The 19,648-nt window shown below is 37.8% G+C and overlaps 1 protein-coding gene across 2 annotated transcripts in view; it reads right to left on the reverse strand.

Moving 5' to 3' along the window:
* The window catches only part of PCCA (propionyl-CoA carboxylase subunit alpha), a 239,420-nt gene that overhangs the window by 73,430 nt on the left and 146,342 nt on the right, over nt 1-19,648 (reverse strand). For both annotated transcript variants that reach the window (XM_081946260.1, XM_081946261.1), the window contains exon 19: nt 4,254-4,356. In XM_081946260.1, the coding sequence (XP_081802386.1) occupies nt 4,254-4,356 (103 nt within the window). The remainder of the gene's footprint in view (nt 1-4,253; nt 4,357-19,648) is intronic.

The raw sequence follows: 19,648 nt of genomic DNA on the forward strand, positions 1-19,648 counted from the left end.
GAAAAGGCTACATCAAAACAGTTAGTCACAGCTGATGCACATCTAGTCAGTACAGTAGTGTTATTTTCTTTTCATGCTATAAAGCCTTAAGAGCCACATTAAAGTCATGGTAATAAGCCTGTCTTGGCCTGAGAAAGGCAATGAAATTTAGAGCAAAGAAAGCATGCTTTGGCAGCATCATTCTGAGAAATCTCCCCACTGGGCATGAATTTCAGAGGTCCTGTAACAAGATGAAATAAGTTGCACATCAGACATGTCCCATCAATGAAACAGTTAAAAATGAAGAGCTAATATTCAGGATACAGAGAGTTAACTATTTCTTTGGCAGATTTATATCTGGTACTTCAACTTTATCGTGAAAATGCTAATAGATATAATTGAGTATGGGCAAACCAGCAGCAGGAGTTCACGGTTATAAGCTATGACTTCAAAGCAGATGGTCACAGTCTACCTACTGTGCAATTATGTGTGTCTCATTTATTTCAGTGATGCCAAACATTAGGATTGGCATAGTCAGGGTGGGCTTACAGCAGAGTTCAGATGTTTGCTAACATTGGGACCCGAAACCAAGGACCTAGCAATAAAAACAGTGACTAACTTCTTGAAAGATTCAAAATACATTAGGAATAACCATTAGAAGCTATTTGCTTCTACTGCTAAAGCTTTTCCTAAAAAATGGATCTATGCCCATAAGCCAGGTATGACGTAGAATGGAACTCATTCTGCTTCCTCTAATGAGAAAAATAAACATTACTACCCCCAAAAGACATAAAACAGAAAGAGTAACCAAAAAAAAACCTTTTAAAATTGAATTTTGCAACAGATTATTTTCATTGTATGAACTCTGGTTAATTAGGAGGTCTACTCTTCATGATGATCCTGCAGCAGAAGTAAAAGGAAGACCTAGAGACATGTCCCTTGGCCATATGAACTAGGAACCAAGCACTCGTTAGTTCTAGAATGTCCTAACTGAAGCTCCACAGTAGAATCCAGAAATGTACAGAAGTTAAAAAAAGAAGCATTTCTTTTTTAAAAGTTGAATGCTATACCCCATCACTTTCATTGAATAACCCAGAATTCCAGTATTTTAAGCCATATTTTAGAAGTAATGCCAAATCATCTAAAATATATGCCAATATATGTCCATTAGAACAATTGATAAGAAAAATAAACAGAAAAAAAATATCTTGGGGCAACAATTAAAAAAAGAGATAATTGATATAATAGAAAATAGAGCTGGTTAGGATAAATGAAATAAAGAAAAACGACTGCCCTTAATTGCCTTTCCAGACACTTGAGGAGAGAGCATATATTATATAATATTCTGTCCATTAGATGGAAGGAAATAACAGATTTGACTCAATTGATCTTGCTGTGTGGTCTTTTGACTTGATATCAATATTGCCCAACTAAAACTATAATCTTCTAACCTACCATATATCCTGATAGATTCAGGATAATGATGCTGAATATGTAATTTCTGTGTGTGAGTAAGATTGTCTGTCAGTACAGTAGTACTTTTAATATTTATTTCCTCATACTCATTTACTACCTTTAATATGAACAAGAGGCCCTATACAAGGTTGGACTAACATCCATATTTAAAGGCAGCAGTTGAGAAAGATGAGCGGGGAACCCAATTATGGTTAGAAGGTGTATTTAATCAACAAGGTCACTAAAGCAATGGACGTAAGGTTTCAAAATAAAAGTGTGAAAAATTAGAAACAAAATGTGCTTCAAAAGAAAATATTTCAACACAGTATGCATATTTACATGGAAGAAACATGCTAAATATTGCTGGAGAAAATACAAGTTTGCCAACTAATCAAAATGCATTATCTGAACCAAAACATCACAATAAAACTATTTCAAGCTAAAACTAACAACTTTAATTTTTTTTGTTCATGCTGGTGCTTTCATAAAAGCAGTGAATTATTTCCTGATGTGAGAAGACGGCATATGAAACTTTTCCCTAGAAAATCTGCAAATATAACTGTGCCTTATTTTGGGTACCGACCACAAAGCAAGATAAAGACTTGTTGGAAATAAACTCACTGAAGAAATAGTTTCTCTGCATTCCAAAATCAGAACATACCAGGTGTGATTGCAGGGACAGTAAAAAGACAAAAGTACAAAGCAAAAGCTACTCTGAATTCTAAGGTAAAATATTTGATATTTAAACAGTTGGAAGTATGATACTTCCAGAGCTAAAAATCTCGATTTATTCCCAAGATATTTAATATCAAGAGGGAATCAAAAATGAGTATGTTTCTTGTTTTCCAATTGAGAGATATACACAGCAGAGAGGAAAATAAACCAAACAAATATTGAGAGAGCAGGACTGAGTTTGGAGGGGGTCACTCCACAATTATTTGTATTTATTCTTTTGTTCCTCACCAGTCTCTGTGGAGCAGAATATAGGACAGTATAATTCTAAGAACCAAATCTTTTATATATTGTTTTATACACAGACACACACACACACATTTAGCTGTTGTATACTCAACATGTAAAATCAAGTATGTAATAATAATAGACAACTATGTGTATCTATGTTTCTAAATTTTACTATTAGTTTTGCTCCAAATTTAAAAGCATATTTGTCCTGTAAATAATCTCAAGAAGGAAATATGTTGACATCATTTCAAAGCCAAATTATTCTCTACAAATTAGCTACTTGAAAGATCAGGGTAGCTCACAATGAATGGAATAATTGCTAAGTAAGGACCTGATTTTGAGGAAGGGCATACATTATAAAGGTAGTCCTTGACTTAAGACAGCAATTGGGACTGGAATTATTGTTGCCAAATAATACCTGGTTGCCCCTGCTACCTCCCCACAACCAAGTCAGTGGGGAAGACAGCAGGAAGTTGCAAGTCCCAGATGCTTGCAAGCAAGTAAATAGGTTCTGTCAGATGGGGAAGGGCAGAAGGGGGCATACAAGGATGCAAGGGAGATGTGGCAAGGATTGGGGAGAGCTTGTCAGCCATGTGACCAGGTGGGAGTGGCTTGCCAGCCATGTGATCGAATGGGAGTGACTTGGCAGTCATGTGACTGGGTGGGCGTGGCCAACTTGTAAAATGTGGTGAAACTCACTTAACAACACTCTTGCTTAGCAACCAAAATGTTGGCTCAGAAACTCTGGCATTTAAAGCACGCAAGTCTTAAGCTGTCAAGTTACAAGACCCTTGCATCCCTAACCCTTTAGAGAAAAAAAACCCAGGGGTGTTCAAACCTGATAGCTTTAAGACTTGTGGACTTCAATACCCAGAATTCCTCATGTTGGCTCAGGAACTCTGGCTTTGAAGTGTGCAAGTCTTAAAACTGTCAAGTTACAACACTCTTGCTTAGCAACCAAAATGTTGGCTCAGAAACTCTGGCATTTGAAGCATGCAAGTCTTAAAGCTGTCAAGTTACAAGACCCTTGCACCCCTAACCCTTTAGAACCCCCCCCCAGGGATGTTCAAACGTGACAGCTTTAAGACTTTAAGGTTTAGATAGGACTCTTAGAGGTGGGCGGGGCAATTGGTGAGCCAGCCAATCAGTGAGCGGCAGGCGGGGCAAGCGTGGTGCGGACAGGTGGGGGGAGGGAGCTGGAACCGGTTCTAAACAGCACAGTAGATTTGTGGAACATTTTTAAAGTGAGTTTTGCCCCCATTTTACAAGCTTTCTTGCTACAGCTAATATAATTACTGCAGTTATTCGTAACAATGTTGTTTAGTGAATCTGGCTTCCTCATTGACTTTGCTCCTCAGAAAGTCGCAAAAGGTGATTATGTGACTCTGGAACACTGCAACCATCATACATATGAGTCAGTTGTCAAGCATCTGAATTTTGATCCTACGATCATGGGGATGCTGGAACAGTTGTAAGTGTGAAAAATGATAAGTCGCTTTTTTCAATGCCGTTGTAACTTTGAATGCTCACTAAATGAACGGTTGTAAGTCAAGGACCACCCGTATATTTCGATCTGATTGTTCATGACTAACATGTACATTTATTCTGACATACATTTTTGATGATTATATTACATAAGGTGCTTTGGATTAAATCAATCAAGCCCCCAAAATATTAAACAAAATACATTTGAGAGACTTTAAGGTACAACAAGTTGATTTCCTAGAAGCAGATAAACAGAAATATCCCTCTCTGGAAATTATTTAGGTGCTTTATTCAGTCTAAGTCTTGTAACCTTAATCAAATATACCACACAATTACAAAATGTTATTTAGTACAATAGTGAGAAAACTTACAAAGTAAGTGGATCCTTGAAGAGAAGCTACAACGGAGTGAGTTGTGTCTCCAAGCTGGACATACAATTCCCATTTTTTTGTATCAGGTTGAGCAAGGGAAATCCTAAAACAAAACAAGGCAACATATTATAAATACCTTCAATTAAGTTAATTAAGCTGGTTAAGAGAGGCTTTTAGTTGTAAAGAAAAAAGTGATGAATCTGCTTCTTCAAACTCCACTCAACTTACGCTAGCTTGCGGTGGGAGGAGGGGGTGTCAATTATGTTACAGTCTTTGGTTTTAAGGGTTTGTGAGGGAGGCTTAAGCTCAGTCTTGAAATAAGACCTTGCACACTTTAGTCTGACATGACATAATGGTAGCTTGGAGGCAGATGTATCTACATTCTAATTCTCCTCTGAGAGTTAGGGCTGCTCTGTAAATAAGCAATTTCAGAAATATTGTGCTCCTACTTTATCTTAAAACATAAACAAGCTGACCTATTTTCTTATTAATAAGAATGACAACAAAGCTGCAATATGGGATCCTAGTGTTAAAACAGAGAAAAATACATAGACACATACATCCTTACTGTAAATTCACCGAGTCTTTGGAAACAGATCAAATTACAAGTTTTAAGAGAAAGAAGCAATATTTGAATATATTTCTGGAAAGAAACACTTCAAAGAACAAGAAGCATATACATGAGTTTAGAGCAGTATCCCAATCAGTAATGTACAAGATTTCTAAAATGAAAATTTCAGGGAATTACTAGTCTCCCAGAGCAAACTTTATATCTTTTAATAACTGCCTTTACAATCATACCAAGGAGTTTGTCCTTTCACACTGTCCTTAAACTGCATTCAGCTGTGATGTTCTAGACATCTGACAATGTTTAGGCTATGCCAGCTGCTTACCATGCTAATCATAATTTCACATTGTTACCCTATGCTCTCTTCCATCCTTTTCATGTGGCTACCTGTTCATTATCATAATTGGCCCACTTTTCTCCTTGAGTTCCTCTCCTGTGATTGCATGCCCTTGTTATAACTCAACATATGTTTAGTGATTTCATTACACCAGAAGCCTATCTCTTTTCAGTTCTCTCCAAATACTACAAATAATCCTATACCAGGCTATTTTTCTTAATTACATCTATAGAAAAGGAAGCCTAGTGAACTTAATCCCATTTAGGAAGATATGTTATATCATCAAGAAACTTCCTGACAACCAGAAACGTAGATGACAAATAAGTATTAATAATGGAACTGAATTTTCGATGTACACTACAGTATGTAAATTAAAACTATAATCTGTATATAAAGCAATCAATCTTAAACTATAACAGCAAATTCATAGATTTAAAAGATTCGGTATCCTAGATAAATCAAGTTTTATTGGATTTGTTATATAAGGTTAATTGTTCAATACAGTAGATTTATGACCTATCTGAGGTACAATTCTTATATCTTCAGTTTAAAAAGCATAGAGGTAGTCCTCGACTTACAACCGTTTGTTTAGTGACATTTCAAAGTTACAACAGCACTGAAAAAAAGTTTTTCACACATCCATTGCAGCATCTCCATGGTCACATGATCAAAATTCAGCTGCTTAGTAAGTGGTTCGTATTTATGACAGTTGAAGTGTCCTGGGGTCACGTGATCAGCTTTTGCGAACTTCTGACAAACAAAGTCAATGGGGAATCCAGATTCACTTAACAACCATGTTACTAACTTAACAAATGCAATGATTCACTTAACAACTGCAGCAAGAAAAGTCATAAACCGAGGCAAACTCACTTAATGTTTCACTTAGCAACATAAATTTTGGGCTCAATTGTAGTCGTAACACAAGGACTACCTATATAGTCCTCAACTTACTATAACGAAGCTTGGTATTAGGGTCACAAATCATGACAGCTATAAAGTGGGTTACCCATGTGAGCAAGTCGATTTGTGGTAACCATTTAAGCAAACTTGGCGCCTCAAGCTAATGGTTTACTATGGGCCAGTTTTGCTGAAAACTGGAAGCAAGCTCCATTTTTTTATGGCAAAACTGTCATAAAACACAGTCACATGATTGCAGGATGCTGCAAATAACCATAAATGCAGGCCAGTTACCAAGTGTCCAACATGCAATCGCTGTGGAAGGGTGGGGGGTTCGAAGTTCAGAACAGTTCAAACTGTTTTAACTGTCAGTTCAAGCTGGAGAACCCTGAGCTAGATAGCTCTATATGTATTGCTTGAGGAAACTTAGGGACGAGGTTCCCTCAATAAAATAAAGTCACAGAGGATTTTGTTTTTAAAAAAGGAGCAATGGCAATGATAGTATGTTACTAGGAGAAATCAAAAACATTTTCTGCAAGCAAAAATGCTTCTCTTAGATCCGCTTGATTTTATCGCAAGTATTAAGGTAATTGTTACTGCTACACTGGGATAAATGAAAGCAAAGGATGTTCTTTGCATTTAAATGGTATTTCAGAAGTATGTTTGTGTAACTTCGTTTCCTGAAGTTTTGTTACCATTCAGCAAAAAGAGGTAGTCCTCAGTTGACAACAATTTAGTGACCGTTCACAGTTACAATGGCACTGAAAAAAGTGACTTATGACTGTTTTTCATAGTTACGGCCTTTCCAGCATCCCCATGGTTGTGTGATCAAAATTCAGATGCTTGGCAACTGATTTGTATTTATGACCGTTGCTGTGTCCCAACACTATGTGTTCCCCTTTTGTCACCTTCTGACAAGCAAAGTCAATGGTGAAGCCAGATTCACTTAACAATTGTGGCAAGAAAGGTCGTAAGATGGGGCAAAGTTCATTTCACAAATGTTTCCCTTAACGACAGGAATTCTGGGCTCAATTGTGGTCATAGGTCGAGGACTACCTGTAGTATCTTCCTTATTATTGACATTAAAATACTAATAGGTAGCCTTGGTTTTTTTCAGGCTTTGCATCTGCAAATATATACAATTTTTTTTATTGACTTGCCATCACCCTATTGTCTGTAAACTATTCAACTATTCGAGTATTAATTTAGTAGGTTCTACTCAACGTGTCTATTATTAGTAAGATATCATCACAAAGCATGGCGATAAAATGACTACATCCGTGATGGCAAACCTATGGCATGTGTGCCAGAGGTGGCATGCAGAACCCTCTCTGCTGGCATATACGCCAACCCGCCCCCCGATCAGATCTCCGTGGCGTTTTTTTCGTAAGCTTCTATTTCCCTGCAAACGACAAAACAGAACCTCACAGCAGAAAAAGATCTTACTTCTTGCCACATTGTTGGTATTGGGATGCCCTGCCTCCCACCGGCCATCTGGTCTTCGGGTCTGTGTTGCGCATGCCTGCACATGCACACATCCATGCCTGCACACATCCATGCATGGCTGCACACAACAGCACATGCCTGTGCATATGCACCTTGCAGGTTGGGCATGTGCGTGCGCAGTTTGGGCACTCAGTGCCTAAAAGGTTCGCCATCACTGGTCTATATTAATATGACATATAAAAACTGGCCGTCCTTTCTGAAGCTGTCAGTCTGAAGATCAGCCCCTTGATCTCAGAGGGAAAAGGCCTTCTGAAGAGAGAGCGTTTGCAATTTCTACTCTTCTACTTGGAATCACAATGCTTGATTGTAAGGCTAGAAACGGCTGCAAATAGATGCATCAAGAAATTTCCATGCTATATTACATTCTGGCACAACACATCTATGCTCAGGCTCTATTCCCAAGATTGAAACACATACAGTTGAACCATCCTGCTATGGAACAGTGAGTTTCCCTCTTGTGTTTGACTGAACTGGTAATCAGAGTTCAGCTTCTGCTTCATGAGAGTGTGAGTAGTAATGCTGTTATCCACCATCTGGAACCATGGACAAGCTGGGAGAAAAGGCTGCATATTCACAGCCAGTTCACTAGTACATATAGCTTTTCTATGGACTTGTTGGAGAAGGCTTCTGTAATAGTTTCAACGAATCAAGTTACTCCATGTTGCACGTAAAACTTTTTTCTTGACTAATTTGCTGGCTTCGGATCTAGAACAGCTCTTTCTTACCTGTTCTTTTTAGGCATAATGTAGCTCAGACAGTAGATCAAGATGATTAGATATTCTCAGTGGATTCCACTGGCTTAATTTCTCTGAAATTAGCCAATGTTTCTCTTCCTGAAGCTGTCTTGATGATAGGACAAAGTGATGCTCGGGGATTTTTAGTGAAACCTACAACTTTGGGACGTGTTTTATAAAATTCATATGTTGGTTAGCTTCAGAGGTTACTTAGCTTCAGAGGTTCATAATTTAACAATTACATGAGGGTCGTAATTATCATTGCTGTTTGGGAGTCCTCCCCACTTTTTCATCTTTTGAATATTAGGAAAAGTGGATCGTTTTGAAGACGAGACAGTAGTTGTTCTGGTTTTAGCTAGGATTTTCTCTCAGAGGTGCAAATTACCTTGAGTTCTTGGTTTCTACTCTTATGGCAAGGGAGAAGGAATATAATTGGGCTATCTTCCCTTACTTCTGAGCTTCCCATTTGATAAAAATACAAGTTTTTCTTCTGCAAAAGAATTAAGAGCTAGCATCAATAAAGGACAGCTCAATAGTAAGAAAGACACATCTTCATTTTATGAGATACCTGCATATCAAGATAAAAGGGGAACAAGAAACAATTCCAAAAGAATAAAGCCACTGGCAGGAGAAATAAACTACTGGCAGTTTACTTAAACAACCAACAAATTATGAAAGATCTGAATTTTTTTTTTAAACCATCCCAGTTGGAGTCCCTTTTGTCCACACTGAAAAATGCCATGTTCTTGTACTGGAAGTTGGGTCCACTTTAGTTGCAAGAATCTGCTGAGTAATCGATGAATGAGTGCAAGAGAAAACGCAAGCAATGAACGTTCCATTTCAATAGCCTTAGCATCTGAGAATTTGTTTAGCATCAACTGTACATCAATGTCTCTGTGTGCCAGGAGCATACAGTTATGAGCAAAAAGGGTTTCTTGAATGACCCCATGGAGGCACTTCATATGTTTAAGTGGCGAAGGTCAAAGAGAGAGCTGTCCAATTGGTACTTGATTTTACACTCCCTCTTTCAGACAGCACGTGACAAAGTGCAAGTGAAGAAAAGATTGAAGAGGTCTGAAGCTGGCACACAACTCTGCTTCACCTCAGTAGAAGCAGCAAATGTAGGTGATTTATCACAACTGTAAAGAACCTATCCTTCATTTCATCACAGAGCAACTGAATCAACGTCACAAATTTATTCATCCATAACAGGACAATCCTGAATACAGTGACAAATGTCTTTGTCATGTCAATGAAGACAGAGTAAAGAGGTTTGTTCTGCTTGTTACATTTCTCCTGGACTTGCCTCATGGCTACTGTAGTCCATTCTGGCTGAAAGCCACACTCTGAGAGGTTCTTTTCTGGCAAGTATGTCCAGGAGAATGTGGGGGAAAGCATTGTCTGTAACGGCCTGGTGCGCCAATTGCGCCCCCTATTGGACTGGGATGCCCTTCGCACAGTCACTCACGCGCTGGTGACGTCCCATCTGGACTACTGCAATGCTCTCTACATGGGGCTCCCCTTGAGGTGCACCCGGAGACTACAGCTGGTCCAGAATGCGGCCGCACGGGCAATTATGGGGAGAACGAGGTTCACCCATGTAACACCTCTCCTGCGCGAGCTGCACTGGCTCCCTGTGGTCTACCGGGTGCGCTTCAAGGTGTTAATCACCATCTTTAAAGCGCTCCATGGCACAGGGCCTAGTTATTTGCGGGATCGCATCCTGCCCCATACATCCCTGCGACCAATCCGCTCTCACAGGGAGGGAGTCCTCTGGTGCCGTCCACTAGGCAGTGCCAGAGGGCGGCGCCCAGGAGTAGGGCCTTCTCTGTGATGGGCCCAGCCCTCTGGAATGACCTCTCCCCAGATATTAGGACGACGACTGATCTCCGCTCCTTCCGTATGAAACTCAAGACCCACCTGTTCCAACTAGCCGGCCTGGCTTAATTAGAACTCTCTAACCTCCCTGGCAATTTTAAACTGTAAATTTAAATCTTTTGGGTATTTTATTGTTTTAATTGTTGTAATTTTACTGTTATTTATCTTAATTTCGTGGCTTTTATTTCTATTTGAATTGTTAAATGTTGATGTATTTACCTCCTCCATGCCACATGCCTATTTATTTGATTGTACGTCGCCCCGAGTCCCTTCGTGGAGAGGGCGCAACTGATAAATTGAATAAATAAATAAATAAAATAAAATGGACAGCAGTGAAATATTCCTGTAATATCTGCAGTCTGATGTGCTTCCCTTATTTTTTGTAGAGACACACCTATTCCAGGAGGCCATCTTGGAATCGGGTATCTCCTCTGTGAACCAAATCCCACTTGGCCAATAAAGAATTCCATTCCATTCCATCACACTCCCCAAGGCCACAAGACTTAATGAATTATGTTTGAACTTAGCTGAATTGCACAATAAAAACTTGTGTGTGGATAGACTTTTAAGTGGAAAGCCATGGCACAGGAGCAATCCCACTTTCCTGGTAGAAGTCACTTTAATGCAGTAGCATGGATACCGATTACAGCTGGGGATCTCACCTGCTGACCAAGATGTCTAAATGTCTTCTTGTGCTCTTATCATTCCATACCACATGCTGGGCTTATATTCTTGACCACTAGACTATTCCTCTGCTCAATCTGCCAGGGCCAGATTTCTTATTGCTAGGATAGACAAATCCCCTACCTCACAAAGGGTTGGAGATTCATCAACAACTCTCACCTGGTTTGACCCATTTGCCAAAACAGTTTACCAGGGTATGTTCACTCTCTGTGTTACAGCTACATGGAGCCACAGGTGAGAACTGAATGGCAGGTGGAGATCAAGGCGAACAAGCAATTCTAAAAAGAGGCGAACAAGCAATTCTAAAAAGCCCCTTCAAACCACTCTCTCACCCTGGACACTCCAGAAATAACTGATCAAGTTACTAGTGCAGGTTTTTAAAAGAAAGAAAATATTACATATAGTTTGTAACACACACACACACTTAACAATATTTCATTTCTTCCATTTTTGTCTACTCACCAAATGCTTTAGGTACAAACATCAGTGTTCTACATGTAAAATGTGAGTTTTATTTATCTGCTGTCTCAATCCAACATATTTTATATGTTACTTAAATACTAAAAAAACTCATTACCAAACAATAAATATAAGACAGTACAAAAACCAACATTATTGCTAAACTGTATAATAGTCCAAACAATGCAAATGCCATTCATTATTGTAGTAAGCATTCTATTGAAAGGGACGTGGTGGCTCAGTGGCTAAGACGCTGAGTTTGACAATCAGAAAGGTCAGCAGTTCAACGGTTCGAATCCCTAGCGCCACATAACGGAGTGAGCTCCCATTACTTGTCCCAGCTTCTGCCAACCTAGCAGTTCAAAAGCATGTAAAAACGCAAGTAGAAAAATAGGAACCACCTTTGGTGGAAAGATAACAGCGTTCTGTGCACCTTCGGTATTTAGTCATGCCGGTCACATGATCACGGAGACATCTTCAGACAGTGCTGGCTCTTTGGTTTGAGACGGAGATTAGCACCGCCCCCTAGATTCGGGAACGACTAGCACATATGTGCGAGGGGACCTTTACCTTTACCTTATTCTATTTAAGCATTGATAGTCACCAATTTACCTCCTTGTATGAAGTTAATTATTTGGTTTGCAGAAAAAAAATTATGGATAGTCCCATCTACATTTGCAACCACTCTAGATGATACTTAAAAGATGTTAAGAGTTATGAGAATATGCAAGTATTAGTTGACAAAGAAAATAAAACTACATTATGTCTTTTTTACATTCACAGAGAAGATCAAATCAACCCCATTATTTTAAAACAATTTTGAGTGACACTCACCTAAACTAAGAAGCTATTTTTTTCTGCTTCCCAATTACCTATTTCAGCCGCTAAATAAAAATGATACATTGACTTTAAACAATATCAACGGTCAAATCATAATTAAGAAATCCTTCATCATAACTTTCACAGTTGGAGGCCTGTAAATGATCAAGAATAAATATGTTATATTTCTTAGCCTCTGAGGACAATTTCTAAATACAAATCTTTACAACTGAAAGGGGGGGAGAGGGGTTGGGCGGGAGGAAAAAAACTTCAGAAAGTGGGCTATTCATCTGAATCAAGTTCAGAGAATTTCCAGGACTGTGAAAAGAAATGTTATGCAAGCACATCAATGTATTCTGTGGGGGTAGACTGAACCAGCTACATGGAGACTACAAAGGAGCCCTCCCATGGCTCATGAATAAGTTGAGGAAATGATCAGAAAAAAAAAATAGAGAGATGTTTAGACAGATGGCCCACTTAAAATGCCTGGGACAGGGCATAAGCAATTTTAATGAAACTTTAGATCTAGCGTAAAAATTGTGGTTTTCTTTTAAAGGGAAGGGCAAGGGGAATAAAGGCAAATACATATTTAACAGTTCGCATGCCACCCATTTTATGGCAGAAAAGACAAAACAATTTCAGCATTATTTGTTTAAAAGTTCAAATCCAGAGACATCTTTTACAGTGTCTTTAGCTATGCAGAATACAGAATTTTGGATATGAAGATGAAAAGAATTTTAAACAGAAGCTGATTGCCAAACAAAGGAAAAATGCTCCCCTATTTAAATGTTATCAGTGTTTTTACACAAAACAGTTTAAAACATTGTAGAAATATTAAATGCAGAACTTTCTGTTTCTATTTTTCTAGCCTTTTGCCTTCTGCACAAAACTGACTCTCATTTTCTTATTCTCTCAAGCTCAAAGACAAAAAGAACATTACAGAGTGCAGGAAAGGAAGAACCAAACTGTGCTGTTGAGTTTAGATTTTTAAATATAATTTTATAATTTTATCGTATTTTATCTATGTCTTAAATTATTGTATCATATTCCAATTTCATTTTAGACTGTATTTTATTCCAATTCCATTTTAAATTGTATTTTATCAAATTCCATTTTAAATTGCTTTTATCAAATTTTAGTAATACTTTGTTTCTGAAACTCTGCACTTTGATATGGCCGGAGGGCTAATCAATAAAGACTCAAATGTCTCTGAAGTTGATCTCTGAAGTTGTATCAAAATAGATTTAATTTTTAATGCCAATGCTGCATAAACTCACATATCATCTGTAAAAAGACTACCACATTAGGGTATCAAGCAATAGTTTGAAACTATTCAATAACAATGGTTTGGCTTTGATATCTGAATTGAGAATGATTATAGCACTTCACACGAATATTATACGAAGTATTCAGGGCACAGAAAATAAATGCAGAACTGTGGTGACCATCGTTGTATATTTGGGAGTTCTAATTATGGCATGGAATGTTTAACTTTGATCAATAGAACACAGAATATAGAAAAATAGAGTTGGAAGGGGCCTTGGATATCTTCTAGTCCAGGGGTGTCCAAACTTTTTGCAAGGAGGGCCAGATTTGGTGAGGTGAAAATGTGTGGGGCCGATCATTCAGCCTGACATTCTTTGAACCCTTAACATTAAATGCGAATTAACTACCATATTTTTCGGAGTATAAGACGCACCAAGATTTTGAAGAGGCAAATTAAAAAAAATGTTTTTGCACTCTCCCAAAAATGGCCCATTTTTCATGAAAATGGGCCTTTTTTTTAAAGGGCATGAATAGCCTTTAAGAGGCTTCTAGAGTGCTCCTGGGGGCTAGGTGGGGCAAAGTTGAGCAAAAAATGGCCCGTTTTTTGCTCATTTATGCCCTCCACAGCCCCCAGGAGCACTCTGAAAACCTCCTAAAGGCTATGCACAGCCATTTTGGTGAAGGGGGCAGAGTTTTGGGAGGCAAAAAATGCTGTATTCAGTGTATAAGGTGCACCCAGATTTTTAGCCTCTTTTTTTGAGGGGAAAAAGATGCATCTTTATACTTTGAAAAATACGGTATTTTATGAAAGACTAAACAAACAACTCCAGTGGGGAGAAGAGGCTGCAGGCCGCTTGAAATTTGAAAAAGGGCCACATTTGGCCCCCGGGCCGCACTTTGGACATGCCTGTTCTAGTCTAACCCCCTACTCAAGCACCCTTCTAATTACAGAGAAGGGAACTGGGGATTCATTTTGAAATAAGAGCTCTCTACACTGCAGGCAAATCTAAATTTTTAAATGATTTGGGGTTTCCAGTCCCCTAATCATTCTTATTGTTGTTCTCTGCACTCTTTCTAGAATCGCAACATATTTTTTTTATATTGTGGTGACCAGAACTTGATGTAGTGTTCTCAGGATGGGCTTACTAAGATTTTGTAAAGTGTTGCTAGAACTTCATGTGATTTGAATTCTATCCCTCTATTAATGCAGCAAAGGACTACATTGGCTTTTTTGGCGGCGACTGCCGCCTCACATTTAAGTAATTGTCCACAAGGAGTCCAAGATCCCTATTACAGTTACTGGCATTAAACCAAGTTTCACCTACTCTGTATCTATATAGTTGGCTTTTCCCCCCTAAGTGTAAAACCATACTTTGATCTACCCTGAATTTCATTTTGTTAGTTAGGGCCCAGTGTTCAAAGTTGTCAAGATTTTTTTGAGTCTTGAGCTTTTCATTTCGGATGTTGGCGATTCCTGCCAACTTGGTGTCATCTGCAAATTTGATGAGTTCCCCTTCTGTTCCCTCGTTTAGATCAGACATACATACATGCATACATACATACATACATACATACATACATACATATACATACATACATACATTGCTTGCTATAAGATTTTCAATATTAGATGGTTTCTCAATAGGTGAATGAGAACAAAGGGCAAAAGAAAATATAGCATTTGAACAATGCAGAAAATAATTCTAAAATATTTGTCAGCCATCTCAGTAAATCTGACAGGAAAAATGACAAGATGAACCAATTCTACTTTATTGTAAACAGCTTTAATAGAATCTGGTAAGTTTGAAGGCACAAATGTCCCACCTCCACTTTTAACTGCTTGATCCGTTAAGGTGGATCCTATTTGAGTTTCTTTCTCTGACATTAAGCCACTCTTGTCAAATTGTTTCCTGGGCAGCATCTCTTCCCCTCTTTCCTTGGGGTTGTTCATACATTCCATTACTTCTAGAAACAAGCTACACTCACTACATTTGTAGATATTACTCTTTGATAATCATTGAGTTTGGAATAATAGATGGGACTAGACAACCCAGACCCCTTTGGGTCATCATTTCAGATCCCATAACTCAGTTGCTAAGGCTTCTTTACTTTTATTGTTTTTATTAGTTGCGAAGTCATGTCTGACCCATCGCGACCCCATGGACAACGTTCCTCCAGGCCTTCCTGTCCTCTACTACCCTTTGGAGTCCATTTAAGCTCACACTTACTGCTTCGGTGACTCCATCCACCACCTCATTCTCTGTCATCCCCTTCTTCTTTTGCCCTCAATCGTTCCCAGCATTAGCCTCTTCTCCAGTGAGTCCTTCCTTGTCATTAGGTGGCCAAAGTATTTTCTTTACTCTCTGTTAGCCTTAGTGCACCATGCCACCGTTTCACAGAACGTTTAAAGTTTAGAGCAGGTACAGCTTTCCTCCCTTCCCTCATAAGAATCAGCCATTTTTCAAAAGAAATCATTCCAAAACAAATGCAAGGTGAGCTAAAAACGAATGGAGGTGGGTAAGGAGGTGACACTGGCTGGAGAGAGTTTTAAATTTTAGTTTTTTTGTCAGCTTATAACTGCTACGTTCAAGTTAAGAAATTGAAGCATGTGGTTGTAAGAACAATAGAAAGAGAATGTGAGGGTTTCTGTAATGATAACAATGGTCTGCTATCAAGTACATATTGTGGTCGAATGCCGGCATCCTAAGGATTGCCTGTATAGCTAACAGGTCTAGTTCATATGGAGAATCAACAAATGATTCAATTCGCTAAATGGAAGTTGCAATTAGATTCTTTCAAACATTTTAAAATCACCTGCTTATCTAGCTTCAAAGTCTTTTTTGGAGTCTTTTCCAGCAGTCTGCCAATCAGTTCTTCACCTGGTCTTGCACAGGACTTGTGGGATTGACTTTATTTCTTGTCTAGACTGCAACCCATCCAAAGTAATATACTTCAAGATGTCCTTGGGGCCAAAATTACAACTGTGTGTCTTAAGAACTGAATTTATCTCATTTGGAGTTGCTTCATGAAAACATTAGCAACAATGGAATAATTTAGTCTTTCAATTCAAAATAAGGAAGAATTAGGTTTGTTAGGGAACATTCTGAATTTGTTTATAAAGATGTGTCACTGTACCTACTTATGCCCCAGAGTTTTCTGTAATATATTTTATGGCAGTATTTATTATACAAATTATGTGCATTCCTCATAGACATGATGTACTGCTGCTAAAGACAAAGGGTAATTAAAGAAAACTTCTATAAAGTAAATACTGATGAAGGATGTGAGATAACATTAATACAAAATAAAAAGAAAGCGTAAAATGTCATTCCTCCTTTTTTCAGAGGAAACAGAGATTCACAAATGAGTAATTGCTGGAATCACTGGAATTTGGTATCTGTAAGTGTACTTTATATTTTTCGGGTGGAGAGGAGTTAAACATTTTAAAATGATTTTTCAACATGAGACTGATATGATTTGATTCATTCAAACTGATACAAATAACTGCCATTCAAAAGCTGATTTTAACTGCTTTTAAAATTGCTACCTTTTTTGTAACTTTGAGACCTATTCAGTTTTCATGATTGGTCAAGAAGTATAAAAAGAAAGGCATAGCTGACCGGGGGGGGGGGGGAATTAATTTGAAAAAAAGGTAATCAACAAAGATAAAAAGAAAGTGTCAAAAATTGATTAATACTGATATACTAATGTTAAGGACATTTTAAATAAACTTTCTATCTGTACCAACCATCATAATGAAGAGGAACTGGGTCATTTGCTGTGATCTACACTGTCTCTTTAAACGATTTTCTAAATACCAGTAGCTACACATTCATTAAAAAGGGCTGGGGGTGGGTGGGTGGTTGAAATGGCTTTGGAGATACAAGATGACTGAACAACAGCAAGGAAGAGCTGGTTCCAATCAGCGCAAATATTTGTTAGCAACTCATCATTTTGTCACACTGCTCTCCATCTCTCCACGTGCCTTGTGCTTCTTGGCACAATATACGTAATGTATTTTTCCCCCCAATATACGTAAGTGCTTGTTACTAACAAAATTTTAACCAAGCTGAAAAACAGCATGAGTGCAAACCACATGTGCATCAGATGAGCATGCCTGGGTACAGTATAAAAGAGGGAGAGAGAAAAATGCAAACCATCACTAATGAAATGAAAACAGCTCGAAGAGCTCACATTTAATAAAGACGGAGACCTGTGTTTGTCCATTTATGCAGAGCGCCCCCACATACACAAACAGAGAGTGGTGTGATTTACAGCTTCCTGTAAGAAAAGCTGTAGTAATAATTAAATAATAATAATTTGAATTTATGGAGGCTACTAGTCATCTGATAACAGATTGGGATTGTTTGAGTTCAATCATATTATTTCTTTGATTAATATGGTTGACTGTGATGGACATAAGCTTCATTTAAAAGCCTACTTCTATCTTAAATATCATATTGCAAATCAATTCTTTTTTGGTAAGAACAGCTCTGTCATGAGGGTCAAGCTACCAGTAAATTAACTGCTACATATGTTAGGTTTTTTTGGTCTAAATTCTGTCGCAAACCTTGCCAAAGCACTTTTTGGCAGACATGATAACAAAGTAGCTTTCCCTCTAATTTAAACAAGGAACTAGAATAAAAGCTTATAAAATTAGCCCAAGAAATTGTTTTTGTAAGCTAACTGAAAAGACCAAAAGGGAAAAAAATAACACTAGGGTGTGAGTAACTACAGCAAACAAATATAACAATATCAGCTATATTATTTTTAAGGTACTTAAAAGCATAATAGCATAAAAACTTTAGAAAATAACAGTATCAATTGTATTGTCTAACGTCATAAGAATCACTTTAGTGTTTTCATTTCATGCACTTCTATCTAAGCATAATAAAAGATCTTCTTGTTTATATTTGAAGTTAGAGACAGAGAAAACAATGGAGATTGCAACTTTTGTCTATGAGACATAAAAATTGATTTAATGTTACTCTTAGAAGTATCCAAAGAGAGTTTCATAAATTCATGTAAGAAATAGAAAATAGGATGAGAGCAAATGTGGAGAAGAGAAAGAAGTCAATCATTTCATACCAGGATCACAAAAATGTACTTTTCATAAATAAAATAAATATAAAAATAAGTATTTTTAACATTCATCCTTAACTTGGTGATGTGTAAACATTTTTATTTCCAATTATAAATGCTAGAAAGGTGATGTGCATTATAGGCTATATGAATAATTATGTTGTGTAACATTACATTTCTGTCTATCTGTTGGGGGAAATCATTACTTATGTAGAGAAGATCTTTATATTCTATTTCACTCTTTCAGATTTTTACCAATCATCTCTGACATTTTAAGAGAGTTTTAGAGGAGACATCACATTAGTTCTTCATGAGATTGAGTTTAGATTATTTAAGAAGGTTAAACAAAAATGCAAGCACTTAATGCAACATTAAGCATGCAAAATATAAAGCTGATTGCCTAGAGGAAGCATGCTCTACTGTTACCCTAGTGACAAGTTAAAAAGACAAAAAGGAAACGGGTGAAAGCTGAATGGCTTTATGATATGAAATTAAAATGTTTCACACTGAACAATCCAAAATAAATTGGGAAAGGTTAGAGCAGAGGAGGGAGAAATCAATTCTCCAACAGCAGTGGTGAATAGAAAAGAAGTATGAATAGGATTTGCCAGTGGGGTGCAACAGCTGCCAAGTATCCTGCAGCCAAAGAACTACAATAATACCAGTGAACTGTGCAAGAGCTTTTGGAATCATCACAGGGAACAGAGGAGTATACTAACAATAATTAGGCCACTTGGTCTTACCCATCTTTTGCAGCAGGAGAATCAAAGGGAAGATTCATCTTCGAATCAAAAATCCCGGCTCACAAATATGTGTATGAACATACATACACTTTCCTATCAGGATACCACCAAACTAGTTCCACAAGCAGTTAGAGTCCTTTGGATGTCTTTTTCTTCCAACTCGTTTCGTTTTTCTCTCGTGGCCAACTGCTTTGGAAAGTTCCAAATGCACTTAAAATCACATGGGATCAACTGTTATGACCAAGAGTTTGTTACATATGATTTGCATTCTTGACTTAACCAAATATCTCCAAAAAATTGTGGGAAGTGTATCTACTCATACTGTGTGTCTGAAATTATATATACGTGCATAATGCATATGCTTGCATAATGTGATATGTGGTGTGTATGCGTAGCCACAGATTTTACATGCAGAACAACTG

This window comes from Natrix helvetica (assembly GCF_964273705.1).
Source record: "Natrix helvetica genome assembly, chromosome: 3".
Lineage (NCBI taxonomy): Eukaryota > Metazoa > Chordata > Lepidosauria > Squamata > Natricidae > Natrix > Natrix helvetica.